Raw genomic sequence first — 27,990 nt, 5'->3', positions numbered from 1 at the left:
TTAATGTATGAGGATAGTTTGAAGGCTCTGTGACTGCACATGCAGGAGTTCAGAAGAATGAGCAGGGATTTTGTTGAAACCTATCCAGACAGAGTGGATATGGAGAGGATATTTCCTCTATTGGGTGAGTTTTGGATCAGGGAGTGAGTTTAGGACCAGAGAGACAGTGTCAGAATAAGAGGGATGTCCATTTAGAACAAAGATGAGGAGGAATTTATTTACCAAGAGGATGGTGAATCTGTGTAATTCATTGCCATGGACTGCTGTGGAGGCCATCATTGAGAATATTTAATTTAGAAGTAGATATGCCCTTAAGTAGTCAGGGTGTCAAAGGTTACGAGGGGAAGGCAAGAGAATGGGGTTGAGAGGGATAATAAATCAGCCATGATGTAATGGCAGAACAGACTCAATGAGCTGAGTGACCTAATTCTGCTCCTATATCTTATGGTCTATGGGGCCATCAGGTAGGAGGTACAGAAGCCTGAAGGCACACACTCAGCAATTCAGGAACAGCTTCTTCCCCTCTGCCATCTGATTCCTAAATGGACATTGAACCCTTGGACATTACCTCACTTTTAAAATAAATATTATTTCTCTTTTTGCACGATTTTTAATCTATTCAATATACATATTCTGTAATTGATTTACTTGTTTATTATTATAATATATTTTTCTTCTATATTATGTATTACATTGAACTGCTGCTGCTAAGTTAACAAATTTCATGACACATGCTGGTGATAATAAACCTGATTCTGATTCTGACAAAAACCCATTAAGTTTAGAGGAAATGTGGAGTTGAGGCCCAAGAGAGTTTGAAGGGAGACCAGAAACAGGGGCACAAATTGTCTTTAATGAGCACAGGAATGGGCACTGGTTATTAAAGGAGGATGGGAATGTGCCCAACTGAGATTATAGGAAGTCTGGGAACTTAGCTCCAATGAGTTTGGGAATGGAGCCCTGTTGAGTTTAAAAGCATGGGAAATCGCTACGTGAACCAATACGAAGCATCACCCAGTGCGCCAGATTCTGAACCCTCTGGATTTCCTAACAATCAAAAGTAGCCACTTCTGCCGGTTTCAGTGTGGTTATATATGTAGGCTGAATTAGTTCATTTGTGAAGATGACTGTTTCTTCATTAAGTTCCTGAGATTTTCTACCTACAAACAGAAAAAAAATATAATTCTTATTGATACAAATCTTGACTTTCTCTTGAACGGTTAAATTTGTAGTGAGGGCACGGATAGTTGGTTATTTCTTCAGCATTTTGAACAGGGCATGACTGCGCAAGCATGTGGGGGTCGGCCAGTGAGAACAGTGGGAAGAGTTTAAAAAGAAGACAGATTTACAGAATGGGCATCGGGGGAGCGGGCGATGGAGTAGAGGGAGACAGAGTAGGAAGGCTTTTGCTCAACGGGGCTTCGGCAATAAAGGGTCAAGGCCAGGTAGGTTTATCTGTTTAAAATAAAGACAGAAAGTATGTGTGTGAGGCCGGTTTTCTGTGCTCTGTGTCAAATGTGGGAGGTACAGGAGATGCCCAGCCACCTGGATGACCACATCTGCACCAGGTGCATCGAACTGCAGCTCCTTAGCGACCGGGTTAGGGAACTGGAGATACAGCTCAATAATCTTCATCTGGTCAGGGAGAGTGAGGAGGTGATAGAGAGGAGCTGTAGGCAGGTAGTCACCCCAGGGCCACAGGAGACAGAGACGTGGGTAACTGTCAGAAGAGGGAAGGGCAAGAAGCAGGTACTAGAGAGTACCCCAGTGGCTGTCCCCTTTAACAATAAGTATTCCTGCTCGAGTACTGTTGGGGAGACAGCCTTCCTGGAGGAAGCAATGGTGGTTGTGCCTCTGGCACAAAGTCTGACCCTGTGGCTCAGATGGGTAGGGAAAGGAAGAGGATGGCAGCAGTGACAGAGGATATAGCAGATATTTGTAGTAAATACTGTAGTAAGGTTGTGATTGTGGGAGATTTGAATTTTCCACACATAGACTGGGAAGCCCATTCTGTAAAAGGGCTGGATGGTTTGGAATTTGTAAAATGTGGCAGGATAGTTTTTTGCAGCAATACATAGACATACCAACTAGAGAAGGGGCAGTGTTGGATCTCCTGTTAGGGAATAAGATAGGTCAGGTGACAGAGTATGTGCTGGGGAGCACTTCGGGCCCAGTGATCACAATGTCATTAGTTTCAATTATAATTATGGAGAAGGATAGGTCTGGACCCAGGGTTGAGATTTTTAATTGGAGAAAGGCTAACTTTGAGGAGATGCAAAAGGACTTAGAAAGAGTGGATTGGGACAAGTTGTTTTGTAGGAAGGATGTAATAGAGAAATGGAGGTCATTTTGAGGGTACAAAATCTTTATGTTCCAATTAGGTTGAAAGGAAAGGTTTGTTTGTGAGAGCCATGGTTTACAAGGGATATTGGAAACTTGGTTCGGAAAAAGAGAGAGATCTACAATAAATATAGGCAGCGTGGAGTAAATGAGGTGCTCAAAGAAAATAAAGAATGTAAAAAGAATCTTAAGAAAGAAATTAGAAAAGCTAAAAGAAGATGTGAGTTTGCTTTGGCAAGTAAGGTGAAAATTAATCCAAAGGGTTTCTACAGTTATATTAATAGCGAAAGGATAGTGAGGAATAAAATTGGTCCCTTAGAGAATCAGAGTGGACAGCTATGTGTGGAGCCAAAAGAGATGGGGAAGATTTTGAACAATTTCTTTTCTTCGGTATTCACTAAGGAGAAGGATATTGAATTGTGTAAGGTAAAGGAAACAAGTAGGGTAGTTATAGAAACTATGATGGTTAAAGAGGAGGAAGTACTGGCACTTTTATAGAATATAAAAGTGGATAAGTCTCTGGGTCCTGACAGGATATTCCCTAGGACCTTGAGGCAAGTTAGTGTAGAAATAGCAGGGGCTCCGACAGAAATATTTCAAATGTCATTAGAAAGGGGATGGTGTCAGAGGACTGGCATATTGCTCATGTGGTTCCAGTGTTTAAAAAGGGTTCTAAGAGTAAACATAGCAATTATCGACCAGTAAGTTTGACATCAGTGGTGGATAAACTAATGGAAAGTATTCTTAGAGATGGTATATATAATTATCTGGATAGACAGGGTCTGATTAGAAACATTCAACATGGATTTGTGCATGGAAGGTCATGACTGACAAATTTTATTGAATATTTTGAAGAGGTTATTAGAAAAGGTGACGAGGGTAAAGCAGTGGATGTTGTCTATATGGACTTCAGTAAGGCCTTTGACAAAGTTCCACATGGAAGGTTAGTTAGGAAGGTTCAATCATTAGGTATTAATATTGAAGTAGTTAAATGGATTCAACAGTGTCTGGATGGGAGATGCCAGTGAGTAGTTGTGGATAATTGTTTGTCAGGTTGGAGGCCGGTGACTAGTGGTGTGCCTCAGGGATCTGTACTGGGTCCAATGTTGTTTGTCATGTACATTAATGATCTGGATGATGGGGTGGTAAATTGGATTAGTAAGTATGCAGATGATACTAAGATAGGTGGCATTGTGGACAATGAAGAAGGTTTTCAAAGCTTGCAGAGAGATTTAGGCCAGTTAGGAGAGTGGGCTGAAAGATGGAAGATGGAATTTAATGTTGATAAGTGTGAGGTGCTACATTTTGGTAGGACTAATCAAAATAGGACGTACATGGTAAGTGGTAGGGCATTGAGGAATGCAGTAGAACAGAGTGATCTAGGAATAATGGTGCATAGTTCCCTGAAGGTGGAATCTCATGTGGATAGGGTGGTGAAGAAAGCTTTTGGTATGCTGGCCTTTATAAATCAGAGCATTGAGTATAGGAGTTGGGATATAATGTTAAAATTGTACAAGGCATTGGTGAGGCCAAATATGGAGTATTGTGTACAGTTCTGGTCACCGAATTATAGGAAAGATGTCAACAAAATAGAGAATACAGAGAAGATTTACTAGAATGTTACCTGGATTTCAGCACATAAGTTACAAAGAAAGGTTGAACAAGTTAGGTCTTTATTCTTTGGTGCATAGAAGGTTGACGGGGGACTTGATAGAGGCATTTAAAATTATGAGGGGGATAGATAGAGCTGACGTGGATAGGCTTTTTCCATTGAGAGTAGGGAAGATTCAAACAAGAGGACACTAGTTGAGAGTTAGGGGGAAAAAGTTTAGGGGTAACACGAGGAGGAACTTTTTTACTCAGAGAGTGGTAGCTGTGTGGAATGAGCTTTCAGTAGAAGTGGTAGAGGCAGGTTCGATTTTGTCATTTAAAAAAAATTGGATAGGTATATGGACAGGAAAGGAATGGAGGGTTATGGACTGAGTGCAGGTCAGTGGGACTAGGTGAGAGTAAGCGTTCGGCACGGACTAGAAGGGCTGAGATGGCCTGCTTCTGTGCTGTAATTGTTATATGGTTATATGGATAGTCAGAGGCTTTTCCCCAGGGATGAAATGGCTAGTACAAGAGGGCATAGTTTTAAGGTGCTTGGAAGTAGGTACAGAGGAGATGTCAGGGGGAAGTTTTTTACGCAGAGTGGTGAGTGCCTGGATTGGACTGCCAGTGGCGGTGGAGCTGAAATGATAGGGTCTTCTAAGGGACTCCTGGATAGCTCCATGGAGCTTAGAAAAATAGAGGGCTATTGATAAAGCCTAAGTAGTTCTAAGGTAGGGACATGTTCAGCACAGATTTGTGGGCCGAAGGGCCTGTATTGTGATGTATGTTTTCTATGTTTCTAATAACTAGCAGGAAGGATTACTTAAACTCTGTTATGGGATCAACTTGTTTTTTAAGCAATACACACAATTGGACACATATTTAACATACTGTATACCTCCCTCTCACCATCATTCCCGATAGTTTTAGTCTATTAATAAAGCTTCAAACCTTTTAAGCTTTATTCCCAAATCCAAATTGTCATACTTGGTTTGCAATTTGTTAATAAGAATCTCTAAAGTTCTGAAAATTCATTATTTTTCCTATACCTTTATGTTGTCACAAGAGATTCAATACATTTATTCTAACAGCCCCAAGACTATTTGTGAAATATTTCTCTGAGAAAATGTTTCCAAATTCCAAGTGAAAGGGATATGCTGAATCTGAGTACATAACACACAATTGCTTTCCCTACCCATGGAAGTTGGAGGACTACGTAGCTGAGGAATTCTGAAAGATCTCTCAATTCGCCAAAAGAACACAAACACCCAAAGGTCTGTCTCAGAAATATGATTGAAACACAATTTGATTAAGTAGATGTGGTCACATACCGATTTTTATAGAATTCATTAAAATCCAAGCAATAACTGCCACTGGTATCAGACCAAATGATATCATCCACAGCAAAGTACCTGTCATAAATAAGAAAAGTTTGAAACTCCCAACATTCTTGCATAAACAATAATGTTGTTTAATTGACGCTTTGAGGTACAGATAGACAAATGGGAAATGTCTACAATAGCTTTGCAAATACTAAAATAGAGTAATACAACAGTGATTTTATAGCCTTCAAATGTATTTTGATTTATTAAAAGGCAGCTTGGATATTTTAAATATTTCCTCCTTTGGAAAGGTTTCAAGTTATCTGACCTACCGATTGTTGGAAGAAATTGATCAACCATGAAGTTCATAGACACAACCTATCTCTAATTCAGCATGTGGGTGTCAAGATTCCAGTACTGCTATCTTTCCTGTAATACCATGAGCTCTTATCTTTTCAGCAGTGGCTCCTTGTCAAAGGCTTCTGAAAATCCAAATGAACAACATCCGCTGACATCCCTTTGTCTATCCTGCCTATTATTTCCTCTAAGAATTTCAGCAGATTTCTCAGGCAAGATGCCCCTTTAAAGAAACAATGCTCACTTCGGCCTATTTTAAAATGTGCCTCCAAGTGCCCCAAAACCTCATCCCTGATAATGAACCAATGTCTTACCAACCACCGAAGTCAGACTATCTAGCCTTTAATTTCCTATATTTTGCCTCCATCCCTCTTAAAGAGTGGAGTGACATTGCAATGTTCCAGTTCTTCAGAACAGACAATCTGTTCCAAGAGCAATGGAACTTCCATCCCACAGCAACCTTGCAGAGACATGTTGATGCAGGCCTTGGCAATCAGGCCAGAAATCCAAGTGACCCTGGGTTTTAACCTTTGGTATGAAATGCAGTACACACCGATGATGGCAAATGAGGGCTCTGGGTGAGGACCCAGAATTAGGACAGGACTCGCCAATGATAAGACCCTAAACACTAGGCCTCAAACTCCAGACTCAACAACTTGCCTACCCTGGGGGACACCGACCCTTGTGCCTCCTGCCCACGCAGAACTCCTGTCCTGGAACATGCTGATGACTTGCTGAACTGGAGGGGCCACCAGCCCTCTTCTCCGCTGGTCTGCTGGCCTGATATTTGACCATGGACATCCACATTACTGGCCTTGTGAAGTGTGAAGTGGAGGCCTAGATTCTTGCATGACCTCTAATTTCCCTACCTTCCTGTCCCTAAAACATAACCTGACCTTTAACCCTCCTTCTCTGTTGTCAAAACCCATCAGAAATGAGCATAAGAAAAGTTTAAGCCACAACATCAACAGGGACTACAGCTCAGCACCATCTTAACCAGAAGTCTTTTAATAAATATTTTGTGTTGACACATTTCTCACCTTTACTACATTTCTTGGTCTTCACTGGCTCACTGCTTGCATTACTGACTGTGTTCTCTGCTAGACAGATATACGTAGGCTGTTCTCCATCAGTACCTCTATTGATCACTAGTTCTGATCCATTGAATATATCATCATTGGCTCCATGCTGCTTTCTCCAGTGAAATGTGACATCAGTTCCGGAGGAGACCAGACAGCTCAGGGTGATGCTTGGAGTTGAACAATTATCAACAACTGTCACAGTTGGCTGAGAAACTGGTTCTAAAACAGAGAGGACACTACTATGGACAAGGAATCCATTTGTTTGCTTAAATAAACATACTTTGTTTGTTACTTCCAGGATCAGAAATTCCTTTATATATGCAAATTTAATAGGCTGCTTTATGTGAATTAAAATAACAATAATGCTACTTATTAATAATTGTAACTGAGTAATATATGCTCCATGTTAGTTCGAACAATGTGAACTTCCTTGTGTAAAACAAAATGGTCCATTCTTGTTAAAAGGAAAACCATACAAATGCATTACGATTGCACAGCAAAGGTTCATGATGAAAACAGGAAGCTGGAGAATTGGTAATTCATCAAAGTGAAGTAGTGAATTGTGCTTGCTTACTATTGACATTAATTGACTGAACTGTATACCACGGGCTGGCTCTTTACTTCAGGTTTGAATCTAATTTTAATATGAGTACTGAATAAATGAGTAGACACAAATCAGGACTTACCAAACACAAACAAGTTAAAATCTTTTTCAACAATGTTTGTATCGTGACTGAGGAAGTTGATTTCTATTGTATATTTTCCACTGTCATTGATCTGAACATTATCCAATGTCAGAGAACCATTCATATTCCATTGGACTCTGTCTTTATACTTGGGGTGTATGTCCTGTGATATCACTGCCTTGTTAAATGTCCATGTTCCAATAGAAATGTCTTGTGGACCAGATAGTTGTACCATATAGTTATCTTCCTCATGGAGATTTACGGAAAACAGGATTTTCTCTCCTACCGCAACTTCAGTGGTGCTGCTGGAAGAGGCCAGTGACATTCCTCCACAAACCGTAAAGAGGTGGCAAACTGGAAAAAGGAAAAGCCATAAATACACTGATTGTTTATAACTTGTGCTGAAGTATTCCATTATCTGATTCAGAGCAAGAAGGCTGTGAGTGAATGGCTGATTTTTTGGAGCAAAGGGAATTTTTTACTACTCAGGGTAAAAGAAAGGTAAGACTGTGCAAGCGCAAGACGTCAGTCAGTAAAGCGCAAAAGGTTTAAAAAGAAGACCGCTGTATTCAGCAGGCAGCAGAGTGCTAGGGCTTTGGCTCAATGGGCTTAGGCGGCAACAGGATGAGGCGAGTTAGATTTAACTGTGTTAATTGCGGAAAGCAGGTAATATGTGTGCGAGGCCAGTTTTTTGTGCTCGGTGTCAGATGTATGGGGGTCCCGGATGGCCATATCTGCACCAGGTGTGTCACAAGATCACAAGATAAAGGAGCAGAAGTAGGCCATTCAGCCCATCGAGTCTGCTCCACCACTCCACCATGAGCTAAAGTATTCTCCCATCTAGTTTCAATTTCCGGCTTTTTCCCCATATCCCTAGATACCCTGTCTAACTAGATACCTATCAATCTCCTCCTTAAACACCTTCAATGATCGGGCCTCCACGGCTGTATGTGGCAACGAATTCCATAAATCCACAACCCTCTGGCTAAAAAAAATTCTCCTCATCTCTGTTTTAAATGGGTACCCTCTAATTCTAAGACTGTGACCTCTTGTCCTGGACTCACCCACCAAGGGAAACAGCCTTTCCACATCCACTCTGTCCAACCCTTTCAATATTGGATATGTTTCTATTAAATCCCCTCTCATTCTTTTATACTCTAATGGATACAGTCCAAGAGCTGACAAACGCTCCTCATATGTTAGTCCTTGCATTCCAGGAATCATCCTCGTAAATCTTCTCTGAACTCTCTCCAACATCAGTATATCCCTTCTAAGATAGGGGGCCCAAAACTGCACACAGATTTTCAAATGAGGTCTCACTAGTGCCCCATAGAGCCTCATCAACACCTCCTTACTCTTATACACTATTCCTCTTGAAATGAATGCCAACATAGCATTCGCTTTCCTTACTGCCGATCCAACCTGGTGGTTAACCTTTAGGGTATCCTGCACGAGGACCCCCAAGTCCCTTTGCACATCCGATTATTGAATTTTCTCCCCATCTAAATAACAATCTGTCTGATTATTTCTTCTTCCAAAATGTACAATTGTATATTTCTCAACATTGTATCTAATCTGCTATTTCTTTGCCCACTCTCCTAAACTGAGCAAGTCTCTCTGTAATCTTTCTGTTTTTTCAAAACTTCCTGCTCCTCCACCTACCTTGGTGTCATCCGCAAACTTAGCCATGAAACCATTTAATCCGTAATCTACATCATCGATATACAGTATAAAAAGAAGTGGCCCCAACACCGACCCCTGCCGAACACCACTAGTAGCTGGCATCCAACCAGAATAGGATCCCTTTATTCACACCCTTTGCTTTCTGCCTATCAGCCAATGCTCCACCCATTCCAATATCTTTCCTGTAATTCTATGGGCTCTCATTTTATTAAGCAGCCTCTTATGCAGCACCTTATCAAAGGCCTTTTGAAAATCCAAATACACAACATCCACAGTCTCTCCCTTGTCAATCTTATTTGAGATTACCTCAAAAAATTCCAATAGGTTGGTGAGGCAGGACCTTCCCTTCATGAAACCATGCTGGCTTGGGCCTATCTTGTCATGCACCTCGAGGTATTTCATAACCTCATCCTTGAGGATCGATTCCAATAACTTTCTAACTACCGATGTCAATAACTGATGTGTCGAGCTGCAGCTCCTGAGGGACCGAGTTAGGGAACTGGAGATGCAGCTCGATGACCTTCGCCTAGTCAGGGAGAGCGAGGAGGTGATAGAGAGGAGTGATAGGCGTTGGTCACAGCTGGGCCATGGAAGACAGACAAGTGGGTCACAGTCAGGAGAGGGAAGGGGAAGAGTCAGTTACTAGCGAGTACTCCTGTGGCTGTACCCCTTGACAATAAGTACTCCTGTTTGAGTACTGTTGGGAGGGGAACAGCCTACCTGGGGGAAGAGGCAGTGGCCGTGCCTCTGGCACAGAGTCTAGCCCTATGGCTCAGAAGGGTAGGGAAGGGAAGAGGAAGGCAGTAGTGATAGAGGAATTGGTTAGGGAGTCAGACAGGTGATTCTGTGGAAACAGGAAAGAAACACAGATGGTAGTTTGCCTCCCAGGTGCCAGGGTCCAAGATGCTTCTGATCGCATCCAAGATATCCTGCGGTGGGAGGGAGAACAGCCAGAGGTCATTCTACATATTGGTACCAATGGCATAGGTAGGAAAAGGGAAGAAGTCCTGAAAAAAGACTACAGGGAGTTAGGAAGGAAGTTGAGAAGCGGACCGCAAAGGTAGTAATCTTGGGATTACTGTCTGTGCCACGTGAAAGTGAGAATAGGAATAGGGTGAGGTGGAGGATAAATGCATGGCTGAGGGATTGGAGCAGGGGGCAGGGATTCAGATTTCTAGATCATTGGGACCTCTTTCGGGGCAGGTGTGACGTGTACAAAAAGGATGGGTTGCACTGGTTGAATCCCAGGGGATCAAGATCCTGGTGGGGAGGTTTGCTAAGGCTTGTGGGGAGAGTTTAAACTGGAATCGTTGGGGGGTGGGAACTGAACTGGGACGTGCTCAGTCTGAAGGTTTGAGATGTGTCTATTTTAACACAAGCAGTGTTGTGAACAAAGCAGATGAGCTTAGAGCATGGATGAGTACTTGGAGATATGATGTGGTGACTTGAATTGAAGAGAATTGAATGACTCAGGAACCGGAATGGTTACTTCAAGTGCTGGGGTTTAGATGTTTCAGAAAGGACAGGGAGGGAGGTAAAAGAGGTGGGGGCGCAGCACTGTTGATCAGAGATAGTGTCACGACTGCAGAAAAGGTGGATGTCATGGAGGGATTGTCTATGGAGTCTGCGTGGGTGGAGGTTAGGAACAGGAAGGGGTCAGTAACTTTACTGGGTGTTTTTTATAGGCCGCCCAATAGTGACAGGGATATTGAGGAGCAGATAGGGAAACAGATCCTGGAAAGGCAAACTTCACGAGTTGTCGTGAAGGGTGATTTTAATTTCCCAGATATTGATTGGCATCTCCCAGGAGCAAGGGGTTTAGATGGGGTGGTGTTTGTTAGGTCTGTTCAGGAAGGTTTCTTGATACAATGTGTAGATAACCCTACAAGAGGAAAGGCTGCACTTGATTTGGTATTGGGAAATGAACCTGGTCAGTTGTCAGATCTCTCATTGGGAGAGCATTTTGGAGATAGTGATCATAATTCTGTCTCCTTTGCAATAGCATTGGAGAGAGATAGGAATAGACAAGTTAGAAAAGCAGTTAATTGGAGTAAGGGGAACTATGATGCTATCAGACAGGAAATTGGAGGCTTAAATTTGAAACAGATGTTCTCAAACAAAAGTACAGAAGAAATGTGGTAAATACTCAGGGGATATTTGTGTGGAGTTCTGCATAGGTAAGTTCCAATGAGACACTGAAGTTATGGTAAGGTACAGGAACCGTGGTGTACTAAGGCTGTAATAGATCTAGTCAAGAAGAAAAGAAAAGCTTATAAAAGTTTCAGAGAGCTGGCTAATGTTCAAGGTCTAGAAGATTATAAGGCTAATAGGAAAGAGCTTAAGAAGGAAATTAGGAGAGCCAGAGGGGGCCATGGGAAGGCCTTGGTGGGCAGGATTAAGGAAAACCCCAAGGCATTCGACAAGTAAGTGAAGAGCAAAAGGATAAGAGGTGAAAGAATAGGACCTATCAAGTGTGACAGTGGGAAAGCGTGTATGGAACCGAAGGAAATAGCAGAGGTACTTAATGAATACTTTACTTCAGTATTTACTACGGAAAAGGACCTTGAAAATTGTAGTGATGACTTTCAGCATACTGAACAGCTTGAGCATGTAGATATTAAGAAAGAAGATGTGCTGGGGGTTTTGGAAAGCATCAAGTTGGATAATTCGCCGGGACAGATGAGATGTACCCCAGGTTTACTGTGGGAGGCGAGGGAAGAGATTTCTGAGTCCCTGGCAATGATCTTTGCATCATCAATGGGGACAGGAGAGGTTCCGGAGGATTGAAGGGTTGTGAATGTTGTTCCTTTATTCAAAAAAGGGAGTAGAGATGGCCCAGGAATTTGTAGACCAGTGAGACTTACTTCAGTGGTTGGTAATTGATGGAGAAGATCCTGAGAGGCAGGATTTATGAAGATTTGGAGAGGTATAATTTGATTGAGAGCAGTAGGTATGACTTTGTCAAGGGCAGGTTGTGAGTTACAAGCCTGATTGAATTTTTTTTGAGGATGTGACTAAACACACTGATGAAGGAAGAGCAGTAGATGTAGTGTATACGGGTTCAGCAAGGCATTTGATAAGGTACCCCATTCAAGGCTTATTTAGAAAGTAAAGAGGCATGGGATCCAAGGGGATGTTGTTTTGTGGATCCAGAACTGGCTTGCCCACAGAAGGCAAAGAGTGGTTGTAGATGGGTCATATTCTGTATGGAGGTCAGTGACCAGTGGGGTGCCTCAGGGATCTGTTCTAGGATCTCTACTCTTCGTGATTTTTATAAATGATCCAGATGAGTAAGTGGGAGGATGGGTTAGTAAGTTTGCTGATGACACAAAGGTTGGAGGTGTTGTGGGTAGTGTGGAGGGCTGTCACAGTGGAACATTGATAGGATGCAAAACTGGGCTGAGAAGTGGACGATGGAGTTCAACCCAGATAAGTGTGAGGTGGTTCATTTTGGTAGGTCAAATGTTATGGCAGAATATAGTATTAATGGTAAGACTCTTGGCAGTGTGGAGGATCAGAGGGATCTTGGGGTCCGAGTCCATAGGACGCTCAAAGCAGCTGCACAGGTTGACTCAGTGGTTAAGAAGGCATACAGCGTATTGGCCTTCATCAATCATGGAATTAAATTTAAGTGCCAAGAAGTAATGTTGCAAATAAAAAGGACCCTGATCAGACCCCACTTGGAGTACTGTGCTCAGTTCTGGTCGCCTCACTCAGGAAAGATTTGGAAGCCATAGAAAGGGTGCAGAGGAGATTTACAAGGATGTTGCCTGGATTGGGGAGCCTTATGAGAATAGGTTGAGTATACTCTGCCTTTTCTCCTTGGAGCAATGGAGGATGAGAGGTGACCTGATAGAGGTGTATAAGATGATGAGAGGCATTGATCGTGTGGATAGTCAGAGGCTTTTCCCTACGGCTGAAATTGTTGTCACAAGAGGACACAGGTTTAAGGTGCTGGGGAGTAGGTACAGAGGAGATGTCAGGGTAAGTTTTTTACTCAGAGAGTGGTGAGTGCATGGAATGAGCTGCCAGCAATGGAGGTGGAGGCGGATACGATAGGGTCTTTTAAGAGACTTTTGGATAGGTACATGGAGCTTAGAAAAATAGATGACTATAGGTAAGCTTAGTAATTTCTTAGGTAGGGACATGTTCAGCACAACTGTGTGGTCCAAAAGGTCTGTATTGTGCTGTATGTTTTCTACGTTTCTGTGTTTCTAATGTCATAAATTATTACCTGGAATAAAGCTCCACATTTTAATCATGAATGATGAACATCTGATACTCAAAATGCATTTAGAGAGTTTAGACATCTATCTCTTGGTCCACTGGGTCTTCTTGTTGTTAGTTCATTGAATGTTTACCTCTGTCTTTCTTGTTCTGCAATCATAGAAACCTGGAAAAATAGGAGCAGGAATAGGCCGTTCAGCTTCTGAAATTACTCCAGTATACTTCACAAGATCATGGTTAATCATCTGCCTCAATATCATATTGTTGCTTTCTCTCTCTACTTCCTTGATGCCCCTTGATTTTACAAATCTGTCTATCTCGTTCTGAAGTAAATTCAATGACTTCTAGAATGTTCTGTGGTATAGAATTCCTCAGGTTCACCATTCTGTGCATGAAGAACTTTTTCATCATCTCATCTCTTGCCTCAGATCTTGAGATTATGACCTCAAATAGCACAGTAGTGTAGTGGTTAGTTCAGCGCTTTGCAGTACCAGCGACCCAACTTCAATTCCTGCGCTGACTGTAAGGAGTTTCTACATTCCCCCCATGACAGCATGGTTTTCCTCCGGGTGCTCTATTTTCCTCCCACATTCCAAAGACGTACCGGTTGGTAGGTTAATTGATCATTGTAGACTGGCCCGTGATTAGGCTCAGATTAAATTGGGGGATTGCCGGGTTGCACTGCTTGAAGGGCCGCAAGGGCCTATTCCACACTGTTCTCAATAAAATAAAATAGGGGGCAAATGCATCCAGCTGAACCCTGTGAGAATTGCTTACACTTCAGTGAGATTTTCTTTCCATGATTCCATTCTTTTAAATTCCAGTAGAAATAAACCTAATATATTAGATCTCTCATATTCTCCATTCACCATAAATGGATGAATATTTGACGCATTCACCCCTCGTATATTCTTTCTTAAGTAAGAATACCAGAACTTCAAACAGTTCATCTCATACCAGACAATTGGCATTTATCTCAAAAACACATTTCATAAATCAGCTTGAAAAAATTAGGAAAGTTGGGCTTTTACTTATAAAAAGTTAGGAAGAAACTATGAAGCAAAGGGGCTTAGAAATAGAACATTACCTTAAAGTAATGATGAATGGAACTTGGGCCCAAGTGTTCACACAATGGAAGTTGGGGGAAGCTCCTGACTGTGAATTGAACGTCTTTAATCTAACTGAAGCCGATCTCAAAACCAAATCATAAATATCCAGAGCTGATTTCCAATGTGGGATGTTCAGTTGAAAATTTGCATGAAATATACAGAAACATTTATTTTCATGTGTTTTTAGAACTTTACAAAGATCTGAGCACTTAATTACATATACAACAAATGAAGTATAGGTCAGTGGGAAAAGGTGAAGATTGGGAGAGGATGGTGGAGGAAAATAGCAAGAGCCTGCAAATTTCTGATAATACTGCCAAGGTCAAAGCTGTTAACATGACATTAACTACACATTGAGCGATTTACTGCGGTCATAATTGCTGCTAATTTATCCTCGCATGCTAGGCTTCAAAAGATATTGACAATAGCTCTACTGGGTTTCAACAAATTGTTGAAATTTAGATGAAAACACATTGCTCCATGAAGTAATTTTGAGTGCCATGTCCTATTTCAGCTTTGGTTTAATCAAGGACAAAGAAACCGAATTCCAGAGGCAAGTTGTAAGTAACTGTCCTTGACAGATATTCAGCATTTAATCTGCAAAACTAAAATAAAGGGAATGAAGCGGAAGTTGATTATTTTTGGTAAGTTACTTTATGAGATTGAGATAGATTTAATGGGTACACAAAATTCATATGTATTAAACATCTCCAATTAAACATAATGCTATTGGAATAATTTCCTCCCTCAACCAAAACATATGATCAAGAGCTAAAGAGACGAAAGTATTAGCACATTTATTTTTAGTTTTAATTGAAGGAAAGAGGAGTTTGAGATTATTAGTAATAAAGTTTTCCCTTTGCTAAATTAGCGAGGAAGTTTCATAAATAGGATAGATTGCAGAAAGTCTAAGAAATATCTTAAAGGGTATCAGTAGTTTTCTCATTTCATGTTGTTATATCAATTTTACATTGTACGAGAGAGGTAATTTCTAGGGGCAAGCATTCTCAGTTAATCAAACATTGGGATATCTAAACAAAGAAAAGTTGATGATTTTGTGATAAATTTTGAATGATATTTTGACAATAGTTTTTTAAAGTTATATATTGATTATAAAAGTCAATCTTCCGAATTATCAGACTCTGAGTTACAAGAAACCAAAATTTCAAAATCTTGTGTTTACCTGATGTTGACAGACACGGATTTAAAGTTCCATCCCTATTGGAAGCTACTTCACATCTTGCAGTGCAAAGTAATTGTAGTTCCAGAACTAGCGCAGCCTGACATTAACAGCTGAAGAATGTAGAAATAGAAGCAGCAGCAATATTTTTAAAAAACAGTTGCTCACTATTTGAATCAACTTAGCTGATGCATTTCCTGCGGCTGCTATTAGTATAAAAAGTGTTGGTGGCTATCACTAATATAACATACTATGGGGCTATAATGTGGCGATTGTCCAATGTTTGTTTCCTGTTCAGACTGAGCAAGTCGAGCCTCTATATCTGGTAGATATCATTTGGGCTCAGAATGGTGAGTACACCTCAGGGATTTTAAGCTAACACCATGTCCCTGGAATGCCTTTGATAGGTTGCTGGCTGGTAGAGTTCCTTCTAAATCTTAAACTAAATAAATTTAATAAAAATACATGAATCTATTAGCAAATAATGAAGAGCACAGTCATTGCATCAGCCTCGCAGTTCATCTCTGAGGATGCAGTGTGCACATCATTGGCCAGGCGCAAATATTACACCGTCTTTTCACCTAAGTCACTATAAATTATGCTTCCCAGAAGGGCTAGTACTGGTATCAGTGGCAACCAGTCTGCTCATTCAGGAAAAAATCAATTTAGTTCAAATATTTATTTTTGTGTTTACTCTAGCGCTTTACTCCCAAGTCTGTGTTTGTCTTTTATATAACAGCCTTTTGTCACTAACTTAGCTCATCTGATTGGCCAAACATCTTTCTCAATCTTTTTACTGCAGTATGTAATCTGTAGAAAGATCTGCAGAACTACTTGCCCTATTCAGAAGCAGGCATGAAACAATCTACAAAATGGTACTGGGCTCAAATTAGAAAATGATTAAAGGGTAGATATTTGTGCAGGAAACAAAAGATTAAAAATAACTAAAAGATACGTAAATCAGAAGCACGCAGAGGCTGAGAAGAGTTTTGCATAGCTGTATGGATAAAAATTTAGCAGACTATCATCTTAGAACTCTCAACTAAATAAAACTTAAGTTCTTAACAAAATACCTATCAAACTACAACTTCAGTAGAATGTCTAACTTTTATTTTGTGGCGTCTAGCTGTGCAGAATTTGTTGCTGTTTTTCTACGCTTTATCAATGGCTAGAACATAAAGCTAATACATTGCTTCTAAAATGGGACTTTGCAAGGCTGCAAAATGCTCTGTATAATTACAGGGCTAGGACCTATTATATCTTCATGTCTCTAAACCTTGCCCCTCCTTATACCTATCTTAAATGCTATTGTTGGACCTGTCTCAACTACATCCTCTGGCAGCTCGTTCCAGTTTCTCACCACTCTGTAAAAAATGCCCCTCAAGTCCCGTTTAAATCTTTCTCCCTTTCACTCTATGTCTGCCCCCATGCTTTGGACTACCCTATGCTGGGAAAAACAACTTCAACTTATCTATGCCTCTCATAATTTTAAACATTTCTATAATGTCACTCCTCATTCTCACATGTTCTCAAAAATTCCCCAAGAATGTCTTCTTTAATGTCTTCATTCTTTATAAAAAAGACAACACCCCTCCTCGCTTACCTGTACCCCTCTCACGCCTGTAACATCTGAAACCTGGTGTAGTGAGCTGTCAGGCCTGCCTTTCTCTCAGCCAAGATTCTGTAACAACTCAGTCCTCAGAGCCAATCCAGTTCCTCCGTCTTACCCATTAAACCTCGAGCACTGTAATAAATGCAGCTTAACTCTGTATTCCTTTCCTTGCCTTTACTGTGCCCCAATTAAGAAATTTGCAATCAATCGCTGCTGTTTTATCTTAGAATTTGCATCAGAATCCCCCCCCCCCCCCCGCCGTTAATGTAATTAATCCATTTGTGTAGCATTAGCAAAGAAAATTTCCCTCATTTCGAGTGCAACCTGTTTCAAGAACAGGGTTGCACTTGAACACACCATACTGGTGTCTATTCTGCAGTCATAGAATCTCCTGTCTGCCTCCCTCATGTTGGAGTCTCCTATCTCCAGTGCTGTATCTGACTGCACCCTTTCCCTCTGAGCCTCAGAGCCATCACATGACTAATAATACAAGCCCCTGATAGAACATCCCCTCGACAATAGCTGAAGAGAGGTGACTGGCCAAAGGGGAACCCTGACTGACTTTGTACTTCCCTGGTGGCCACTCATCTATCTGAAGCCTTACCTTGGGTGTGACCACCTCCAGAAAAGTTAAACTTTGCTGATTCTGATTACACCGCACTGACAGCCTCCTTCACTGGTAGTCATTAGGGAGAACATGACTGAACAGATAACACTAGAGCAAAGGAACAGGTTGTGCTGAACCAGTAAAAAGAAAGTCAAAAAAACCTCAAAGGCTAACCCCTCCTACCTACACAATATCCATATCCCTCCATTTAACTCATTTTCAGGTGCCTTTCTAAACATCCAAAAGCCAATAATATATTTCCCTCTACTACCATACCGGGCAGTGCATTGCAGGCACCCACAACTCTCTGAGTAAAAAACACCTCTCAAATCCCCTTTGAACCTACCCCCTCTCACCTTCAATGCATACCCTCTGTATTAGACATTTCTACCCTGGGAAACAGATACTGGCTGTCTGCTCTGTCTATGCCTCTCAGTCTTATAAACCTCAATGTGATCTCCCTTCACCCTCTCCACAGCCTCAGCATCCGTCCTATAGTGGGGTGACCAGAAATGTATGCAATACTCCAGATGTGGCCTAACCAGGCTTTAATAAAGTTGCAACAGAACTTCCTGACTTTTGAACTCAATGCCTTGACTAATAAAAACAAGCAATCCACAAGCCTTCTTAACCACCTTATCGACCTGTGTAGCCACTATCAAGGAGCTTTGAACCTGAACCCAAGATCTCTCTGCTCAGCACATTGTCAATGGTCTTGCCATTAACAGTGTATTATCTCCTGGCATTTGTCCAACAAACACCTCACATTTATCTGGGTTAAACTCCATCTGCTATTCCTCTGATCATATCTGCAACTGATCTACATTGCATTGTATAATTTGCCAGATTCCTACACTATCCACAACTCCACCAATCATCCACAAAATTATTAACCCACCTATCTACTTTTTCATCCAGGTCATTGATATACATCACAAATAGCAAAGGTCCTCGCACAGATCCCCGTAGAACACCACTAATTACAGACCTCCAGTTCGAATAAGTACCTTTGACCACTACCCTCTATCTACTATGGCAAGTCAGTTCTGAATCCAAGCAGCCATTTTCCTGTGGAATCCATGCATCCTAATCTTCTGGATTAGCCTCCCATGATGGACTTTGTCAAAAGCCTTACTAAATTCCATGTGGAGAACATCAAGTAGAATACTGCTCTACTTTTACTCTCGAAAAACTCAGTCAAGTTGGTAAGACATGATTTGCCCAACACAAAACCATGCTGTCTCTCTCTAATTAGGCCATGGGTTTCCAAACGCTCATATGTCCCATCATTAAGAATTTTCTCCAGCAATTTCCCTACAAATGACATGAGACTCAGTGGTCTATAGTTTCCAGCATTTTCCCTTGTTTCTTTCTTAGATAGAGGTATCACATTCTTTGACTTCATACATCTTGCAGGAGAAACATTCCACTGTCCTGACTGCGATTCTGGCTACAATGAAACAGCTATTAAGGATTAGCAACAAAATAAAACCTTTCCTGTGCCATCTCACTGCTCATATGCTTATATTCTGAATAAAACAGATGAATTAATAGCTTATATACCCAAGCTATGTGACATGCAAAGAAATAATGATTAAGAAAATATCTCTGATTTATTTTCTTGCATGCTTGAAACTCTTATGTGGTGATTGTAAAGGAGAAGTGTTTCATTCTTTTGTTCAAGACCAAGATTGTTTGTTGTCATTCTTCAGCAGCAGGGCATATGAAAACAGAACAGGAGTGGCTATTGCAAATTAATAACTGAAATGATTGTTATCTCCTTTCAGAATTTACTGAATGAAATTGATTTTATATAATTCCAATTACAAAGTGCAGTCAGGCAAAAGCCAGATGCTGCATATGTTGGAAGAGTAAACTTGAAACAAAAATCCTGGAAATATTCAGTGGCATTTGTGAGAGAGAGAGAGAGAGAGAGAGAGAGAGAGTGAGAGAGAGTGAGAGTGAGAGTGAGAGTGAGAGAGAGAGAGAGAGAGAGAGAGAGAGTGAGAGTGAGAGAGAGAGAGAGAGAGTGAGAGTGAGAGTGAGAGTGAGAGAGAGAGAGAGAGTGAGAGTGAGAGAGAGAGAGAGAGAGAGAGAGGAGAGAGAGAGAGAGAGAGAGAGAGAGAGAGAGAGAGAGAGAGAGAGAGAGAGAGAGAGAGAGAGAGAGAGAGAGAGAGAGAGAGAGAGAGATAGGGATGGTGGCATCTCATCGGTGGTTCCAGGGATGACACGTTGAATATGAATCCTGTTACAATGGTGGGTGAGACAAGGTGAATCCTATCATGGTTCTGGAAGGGAGGACATCCCTTTAGAACAGAGATGAGGAGGAATTTCTCATTGCCACAGATGGCTGTGGAGAGCAAATTATTTGATATACTTAAAGTGAAGGTTGCGAGGTTCTTGATTAATAAGGATGCTGGGAGATGGCTGGGGAACAAGGTTGATTGGGTAATAAATCACCCAGAGTTGATTGGTGGAGCAGACTCCACCAATGGACCAAATGGCCTAATTCTGCCCCTTTGTTTTACGGTGTTGTTGATGTTCAGAGAAGCAGAATGGCTGGAAAAACAAACACATGGAAGGGAGATTTACAGTATCTACTTAGCTGCCAGTTAATTAAATGGCCAATTTTAACGTCCATTGAAAGTACTGGTTTTAATCAGAACATAAGAAATAGGAGCAGGGATAGGCTATCCAACCTGCCAAGCATGCTCTGCCATTCAATAAGATCATGGCTTCACTGGCCATGGACTTCATCTCCACCTACCCGCCTTTTCCCCATAATCTTTAATTCCCCTACTATACATAAATCTATCCAACCTTGTCTTAAATATATTTACTCCACTGCTTCATTGGGCAGAGGATTCCACAGACTCACCACTCTCTGGGAAAATCAGTTTCTGCTGAATCAGTGAGTTACCTGCTTGAATTATTGCAGTCCTTCTGGAACAATGGTGTATTTCTGAGTTGGAATGTTGTACAACTTGAAGGGGAGCCTGCATGTAATGTTGTTCACTTTGCCTTCTTGGAGGTGCAGATTGGTGTTGGGGAGAAGCTGTCGGAGAAGAACATTAACTGCTAAATGATTATAAATATGCTGAAACAAACAAGGTCAATATAAATTGATCAGATTAATTTAGGATTGGAATCTTTAATGACAAGTTAATCCCATTAGATATTGAGACGAATTATCCAGTATATGCAAAATGAACTTTAACTTGCCCAATGTCTTCAAAACTTGAGCAACTTGGTGTAGTGAGAACTGATGTGCCACCTTTCTCTTAGACTGCTTTATGAATCGAGCTGACATTGAATCATGTATTCCCCTCGGCCATGTACTCTTTTTATACTCTGACAACTGCACTGAGGTGACTAATTTTAAGTTTGATCTTGCTTGAATATTTGAACATTACTAAATAATGATGCACATAATCAGGAGATTTTGCGCTACAATCACTATTTCTGTATGCTTTCTCCATCTTTTAAATTGACCTTGGCACAAAGTTTCTATTGCAAATCCTTTCAAAATGTCACACAGCACAAAATGCTGGAGGATCTCAGCAGGTCAGACAGTATCTATGGAAGTGATTAAGCAGTTGATGTTTCAGGCCGAAACCCTTGTTCAGGATTGAATGGGAAGAAAGAAAATGCCAGAATAAAATGGTGGGGTGTGGGTGAAGACAAATAGGTTGGAAAGATAAAGGGCTGGAGAGGAAAGAATCTGATAGGAGAGTGGACCATAGGAAAAAGAGAAGGAGGAGGGGACCCAAAGGGAGGTGATAGGCAGGTGAGAAGAGTTAAGAGGACAGAATAGGGAATAGAAGAAGAGGGAGGAAGGAAGGGAATTTTATTTACCAGAAGGGGAAATTGATAATTATCCCATCAGGTTGGAGGCGACCCAGACAGAATATAAATTGTTGCTCCTTTCAAAATGTTCTTAAAACAAACACTCAAAGAAATGGCTGACTCTCTGGATAGCTTCTCAGAGGCCCTGTCAAACCAGCTAATACATACTGCACAATGCACTAAAGGTACCTGTCCCACTCCTTAACCACAAGTGCTCCATTCCCAACCTTGCCCTTGTTTTGGCCACGTTCGTGATCATTATAGATCATCAGAATTTAATTCTCCCTTGCACTTATTGGGTTATCTATAGCAGCGTTGCTCGGATGACACATATTCTCCAGTGATGTATTGTTTATGTAAGCTCCTGTTTCATTAACGTCAATTTTTTTAACATAGTTTAACTACTCATTTGTTGAGCCTCCTGCTTGACCATCATTATATCACAACAGATGCAGACCCCAGTCTCTAGTCAATGCTTGTATGTGTCTGTCAGAATAAAAGGCAAGGATAACAGGTTTAGGGAATCTTGGTTTGAGAGAGATATTGAGACCCTGCTTAAGAAGAAGGAAGTACATGACAGCAAAAGACAGGATGGAAAAAGTGAGCTTCTTGAGGAGGAGAAGCAATGCACGGTGACACTAAAAAGGGAAATCAGGAGGACTAAAAGAAGGCATGAGCTTGCTCTAGCAGACAAGGTGAAGGAAAATCCCCAGGGCTTCTACAGATATATTTAGAGCAAAAGGTTAGCAAGGGACAAAATTGGTCCTCTTGAAGATCAGAATGGTCATCTATGCACTGGGCTGAAAAAGAATTTATTCAGGAGACGGATTCAGAGTCCATAGAAGTGAGGCAAAGCAGCAGTGAGCTCATGTACCACATGCAGAATACAAAGGAGGAGGTGCTGGCTGTACTGAGGCAAATGAGGGTGGATAAATTCCTGGAGCCTGTCAAAGTGTCCCCTCAGACCCTGTGGGAGGCTAGTGCAGAAACTGCAGGGACGCTAGCAGAAATATTTCAAGTGTCTGAAGCAATGGGTGAGGTGCTGGAGGATTGGAGGATAGCTACTGTTGTTCCATTGTTGAAGAAAAGCTCTAAAAATAAGCTGGCAAGTTAGAGGCTGATGAGCCTGACATCAGTACTAGGTAAATTATTGGAAGATGCTCTATGGGATGAGATATACAGGTATTTGGATAGACAGGGACTGACTAGGGCTAGACAATATGTCTCTGTGCATGGAAAGTCATGTCTATCCAATCTTTTAGTGTTTTTGAGAATGTTAGCAGAACAGTTGATGAAGGGAAGGCAATGAATGGTGTCTAAATGGACTTTGACAGGGTCCCGCTTAAAATCTTCAATCTCTCACTGCTGCAATCGGAGGTTCCCTCCAGCTTCAAAAGGGTGGCAGTGCCCAAGGAGAGCAGGATGAGCTGCCTCAATAAATATCACCCAGTGGCATTCACATCTACTGTGATGAAGTGAGTTCAGGGGCTGGTCAAGGTTACACTCAACTACTGCCTAAGCAAGAGCCTGCACTTGCTGCAATTTGCCTGCTGAACATTTGGTCTACAGTAGATGCAATCTCACTGGCTCCCTATTCAGCCTTGGATAACCTGGACAACAACAATACCTACATAAGGCTGCTATTCATCGACTACAGCTCAGCATTCAGCTCCTCATATCCTCAGTTCTGATTGACAAGCAGCAAAACATCAGCCTTTGTACTTCCCTCTACAACTGGATCCTTGACTTCCTCAGAAGGAGAATATAGTCAGTGCTGACAATCAACAATGGTGCACATCAGGGATGTGTGCTTAGCCCACTGCTGTACTCTCTATGCACCCACAATTGTGTGGCGAGGCAAACACCATCTTTAAATTTGCAATGACATAATTATGGTTGGCAAAATTCCAGACAGTGATGAGGGGGCATAGAGACCAGCTGGCTATGTGGTGTTGTAGCAACAACCTTGCACTCAAAATCAGTGAAGCAAAGAATTGATTGTGGACGCCAAGGAGGGGAAGTTACGGGAGTACAAGCCAGTTCTCATTGAGGAATCAGAAATGCAAAGGGAGCACAATTTCAAGTGTGGGAGTCAACATCTCTGAGGATCTATCCTGGGCCCAATATTTTGATGCAATTACAAAGAAGGCACAACAATAGCTATATTTTGTTAGGAGGTTGAGCGGAATTGGTATGTCACCACAGACCCTCGCAAATGTTGTCTGGTATGGAGGGGCCACTGCACAGAATTGGAGAAAGCTCCAGAAAGTTGTACATCATGGGCACTAGCCTCCCCAGCATCGAGGAACCTTCAAAAGATGATGCCTCAAAAGCGCAGCATCTGTCAGTAAAGACCCCAACAGCCAGAATATGCCCTCTTCTCATTGCTTCCATCAAGGAGGAGGAACAGGACCCTGAAGGCACACAACCAACATTTCAGGAACAGCTTCTTCGCTCCACCATGAGATTTCTGAATGAGCAATGGATCTATGAAAACTTCCTCAGTATTTTATTTCTCTCTTTTTGGACATTAAATTTAATTTTATAGTTATATATACTTATTATAATTTATAGTTTTATTATTAAGTATTGCAATGTACTTCTGCCACAAAACAACAAATTTCAAGCTATGTACCAGTGATATTAAACTTGATTCTGGGAGTGTGAGCAAGAAGGTTCAGTCGCTCAGCATTCAGGATGAGGTAGTAAATTGAATAAGGCATTGGCTTTGTGGGAGAAGTCAGAGAGCATAGTAGATGGTTGCCTCTCTGACTAGAGGCCCATGACACGTGGTGTGCCACAAGCATCGGTGTTGGGTCCATCTATATCAACGATCCGAATGATAATGTAGTGGACAGGATCAGCAAATTTACGGATGATACCAAGGTTGTGGGTGTAGTGGTCAGCGAGGAAGGCCATCAAGGCTTGCAGTGAGATCATGACCAGCTGGAAAAACAGGTGGAAAAATGGCAGTTGGAATTTCATGCAGACGAGTGTGAAGTGTGTCGGATCTTAGTCGGATTCTTGATCACTTGGATCTTTCAGGAGTTCTAGAATGGGAAGAAACTCTGATTCCTCATGATTGTTTATTTTGAAGTTTAAACAAAGGACAGATACTAAGCAAACAAAAGAACGGTGATACAAAGCCGTCAATTACAAAGTGAAAATGTGTCAAATCATTATGTAACTGCTATAGTACCTTCTGCCAGTAAGTGGGGTCAAACCACCACATACTGTGAAAAATACATGAGTTTGTTAAAGATACAAGCTGACAGTAAAAAAGAAACTATGATTAAAACAACGATTTTTGCCTAGCATTAATTCAACCAATATTTTATAAGATGTATAAAAAAAACAACCAATTCCAACAGGTGTTGCACTTTGGGAGAATGAATCAGGGTAGGGCCCACACAGTGAAGAGTAGAATACTGCCGAGTGTGATAAAACAGAGGGATCTGGGAATAAAGATCCATAATTTCCTAAACGTGGCATCATGGGTAGATTGTAAAGAGCGCTATTGTCACATTAGCTTTCATAAATCAAGGTACTGAGTACTGGAGTTTCTATGGTCCATGTAGCTATAGTTCAGATGCAGATCGATGGGACTAGGTGGATTAATAGTTTGGCAAAGGCTAGATGGGCCAAATGGCCTGTTTCAGTGGTTTAGTGCTCTATGACTTCATCTGCGGAAGGAGCATCTGTCATGAACAATCTGCAACCTAAATCATTGACTGTGTTTCCATTCCATTGAGCCTGCCTGATCTGCTGAAATGTTTCCAGGATTTTCTTGGTCCTTTCAGAGTCTGAAGGTCCATGTTTTGCATTGGATAGTTGGCACTGATATTGAGCTTAGATTGCTATTTGGCTTATTCACATTGCCTAATGAGAATTTGCAGGAGACATGTCTCCAACCTCAGGGTTAGGCCTTGAGTCAAGGCAAGGCCTTCAATGTGTAAATGCTGACATGAGGTGAGGAAGATCAAGCACTGCGCAAGTTCAAGCTTAATTGTCGTTCACCAGTACAGCTAAATGAAACAGTGTTCCTCCGGGGCCAAGGTGAAAAACACAGTACATACAGTCATGCACTGCACATGTGGTTATGATAGTATATACAGTCATGAAAAATAATATTGGCACAGGTCTCTGGGTGGCATGGCCTGGAGATTGATGGTACATGGAAGGTTGTCATTGAGCCATATTTCTGCAAGAACAAGTACGTAGCAGTTCCTCACCTCACACTGGGTCAGGCGCAGAAGAACACAAATCAGCTTGTCTCGCCCTGACTTCAGCCACTGGCAATCCATCTCGACTTCCAGGTTGCGAACATTGCAGAGCAGAATGAGAGGAGAGGCCTGCCCAGAACCCAGCACGGATGATATTTCCATGCCTAGTTCTTTCACTCAAAGCCTCTGATCTCTGGAACTATGATATTACCTAACATACAGAGATTACCAACAGCCCCCAATTTAGTTAGCTGTTAATTGCCTGTCAAAGCTGTTTGAAGTTCAAAGTAAATTTATCATCAAAGTATATAAATGTCTCTGACTACAACACTAAGATTCATTTTCTTGTGGGCGTACTCAATAAATCCATGATGGAATAATAACAATAATAGAATCAATGAAAGACCGCACCAACATGGTGTTCAACCAACGTGTAAAAGATGGCAGACTGTGCAAATCCAAAAAGAAAGAAATAATAAATAAATAAGCAGTAAATAATGAGAACATGAGATGGTGTCCTTAAAAGTGAGTCTACAGCTTGTGGGATCATTGCAATAATGAGGCAAATGAAGTTATTCCCTGTAGTTCAAGAGTATGATGGTTGAGGGTTAATAACTGCTCCTGAACCTGGTGCTGTGAGTCCTGAGGCTCCTGTACCATCTTCCTGATTGCAGCAGCAAGAAGAGAGCATGTCCTGGGTGGTGGGGGTCCTTGTTAATGGATGCTGCTTTCCTGTGACAATGGTGGAGAGGATTTTATGCCTGATTATCTGGGCCATATCCACTACTTTTTGTAGGATTTTCGGTTCAAGGGCATTGTTTATTCCCCAATATAATTTCCACCACACTTTTATAGAAGGTTGTCAAAGTTCTAAATGTCATTTTGAATTTTTGCAAACTCCTAAGGAAGCAGAGGTACTGCCGTGCTTCATTTGTAATTGCACTTACATGCTGGGACTAGGACAGGCCCTCCGAAGTGACAACACTGAGGCATTTAAAGTTGCTGACCCTCTCGCCCTCTGGTCTTCCTATGAGGACTGACTCATGGATGTCTGGTTTCCTCCTCCTGAAGTTAATAATCAGCTCCTTTGACTTGCTGACATTGAATTAGAAGTTGTTGTTCTGGCACCACTCAGCCAGGTTTTCATTCTCCCTCCTATATGCTGATTTGTTACCACCTTTGAATTGGGCTACGACAGTGGAGTGTGTCATCAGCAAACCTGAATATGGCATGGGAGCTGTGCTTAGCCTCACAGTAGAGCAGGGGAAGAAGAAAACAGACTTGTGGTGACCTGTGCTGATGGAGATTGTGGAGGAGATGTTGCCAATCTCAACTGACTACGGACAATAAACTGAATCTTTTTCTTTTTGTTTCTGACATTCACAAATTATCCAAAACTTTTAACAATTAACTAAAGTATTTGTCAGACATTACAAGATAAAATGATTGAATAAACAAAATCATTAAAGTTACCGATACAAAAAGCAACTAAAATACAGACACTTACTTTAACTCCTTTGCATAAGTGATTTGAAATCAATGCGAGAGGATCCACTGATCCAGTTTCCTGGCTGAAGTGGGTGGTCTTTCCATCTGCTGAAGATATGCCTGGCTGTGCAGGATCCGGAGAGCAAGTTATTGGAATGTTGAATTCCAAAGTATTGGTGTGTCTGCCATGACAGTGATTGAGACTTCAGCCTGGCACATACTGAACGTGCTCATCAAGTGTCATGACGGAATGTTCTGGTAGCTATGCCAGTTACACAACTGAGCTTCTTGAATCTGATTGCTTCAACCATAGAGCCCCCTGGAGGTTATTGCGGAAAGTATTAGAACAAATACTTTGGTTTTATGCTTTTTTTATGATTTATTTGAAGGGCTCTACCTTACTGAACTTTAAGGTTTATTATTCTGTTGTCATACTTCTTGTGGTCATGTGATAGGTTTTTTTAGCCACAGTACATACTTGTTCCCTCTGAACAATATCTTTGTATAAAACAGAATGGAGAGGATAGAACCCATGGGAAAGGAGGTTTGGTGAGATCCCAGTATATGGATGGGAAAAGAGGTTTGGGGAAATTCCAGTATATCCATGGAAAAGGAGGCTTATTAAGATTCCAATA

The 27,990-nt window shown here is 41.4% G+C and overlaps 1 protein-coding gene across 2 annotated transcripts; it reads right to left on the bottom strand.

Moving 5' to 3' along the window:
- Positions 1–712: 712 nt before the first annotated feature.
- On the bottom strand, positions 713–27,582 carry LOC132380133 (hepatic and glial cell adhesion molecule-like). Of its 2 annotated transcripts, XM_059948748.1 has the most exons (8): positions 27,375–27,582; positions 20,719–20,853; positions 14,378–14,510; positions 13,298–13,456; positions 7,381–7,734; positions 6,653–6,913; positions 5,265–5,345; positions 713–1,160 (listed from the first exon to the last, which is right to left on the bottom strand). In XM_059948748.1, the coding sequence occupies exons 4-8, from the start codon at positions 13,371–13,373 to the stop codon at positions 1,048–1,050; spliced, it is 885 nt and encodes a 294-aa protein (XP_059804731.1). In that variant the 5' UTR covers positions 13,374–13,456; positions 14,378–14,510; positions 20,719–20,853; positions 27,375–27,582; the 3' UTR covers positions 713–1,047. The 2 variants fall into 2 exon arrangements, with proteins under 2 accessions (XP_059804731.1, XP_059804738.1); XM_059948755.1 differs by lacking the exons at positions 20,719–20,853; positions 27,375–27,582 and adding an exon at positions 15,583–15,685.
- Between the last annotated feature and the right edge of the window lie 408 nt (positions 27,583–27,990).

This window comes from Hypanus sabinus, chromosome 2 (assembly GCF_030144855.1).
Source record: "Hypanus sabinus isolate sHypSab1 chromosome 2, sHypSab1.hap1, whole genome shotgun sequence".
NCBI classification, from domain to species: Eukaryota; Metazoa; Chordata; class Chondrichthyes; order Myliobatiformes; family Dasyatidae; genus Hypanus; species Hypanus sabinus.
This window is presented reverse-complemented; position numbering and strand designations above follow the sequence as displayed.

Bases quoted from the DNA above. Each gene is read 5' to 3' on its own strand.
- LOC132380133 (XM_059948748.1), bottom strand. From the start codon at position 13,373: ATGTCTAAACTCTCTAAATGCATTTTGAGTATCAGATGTTCATCATTC. The intron at 6,914-7,380 runs GTAAGTCCTGAT...TCTCTGTTTTAG, and splicing joins TTTTAACTTGTTTGTGTTTG to AACCAGTTTCTCAGCCAACT. The intron at 5,346-6,652 runs GTGAGAAATGTG...TATTTATGACAG, and splicing joins GACCAAGAAATGTAGTAAAG to GTACTTTGCTGTGGATGATA.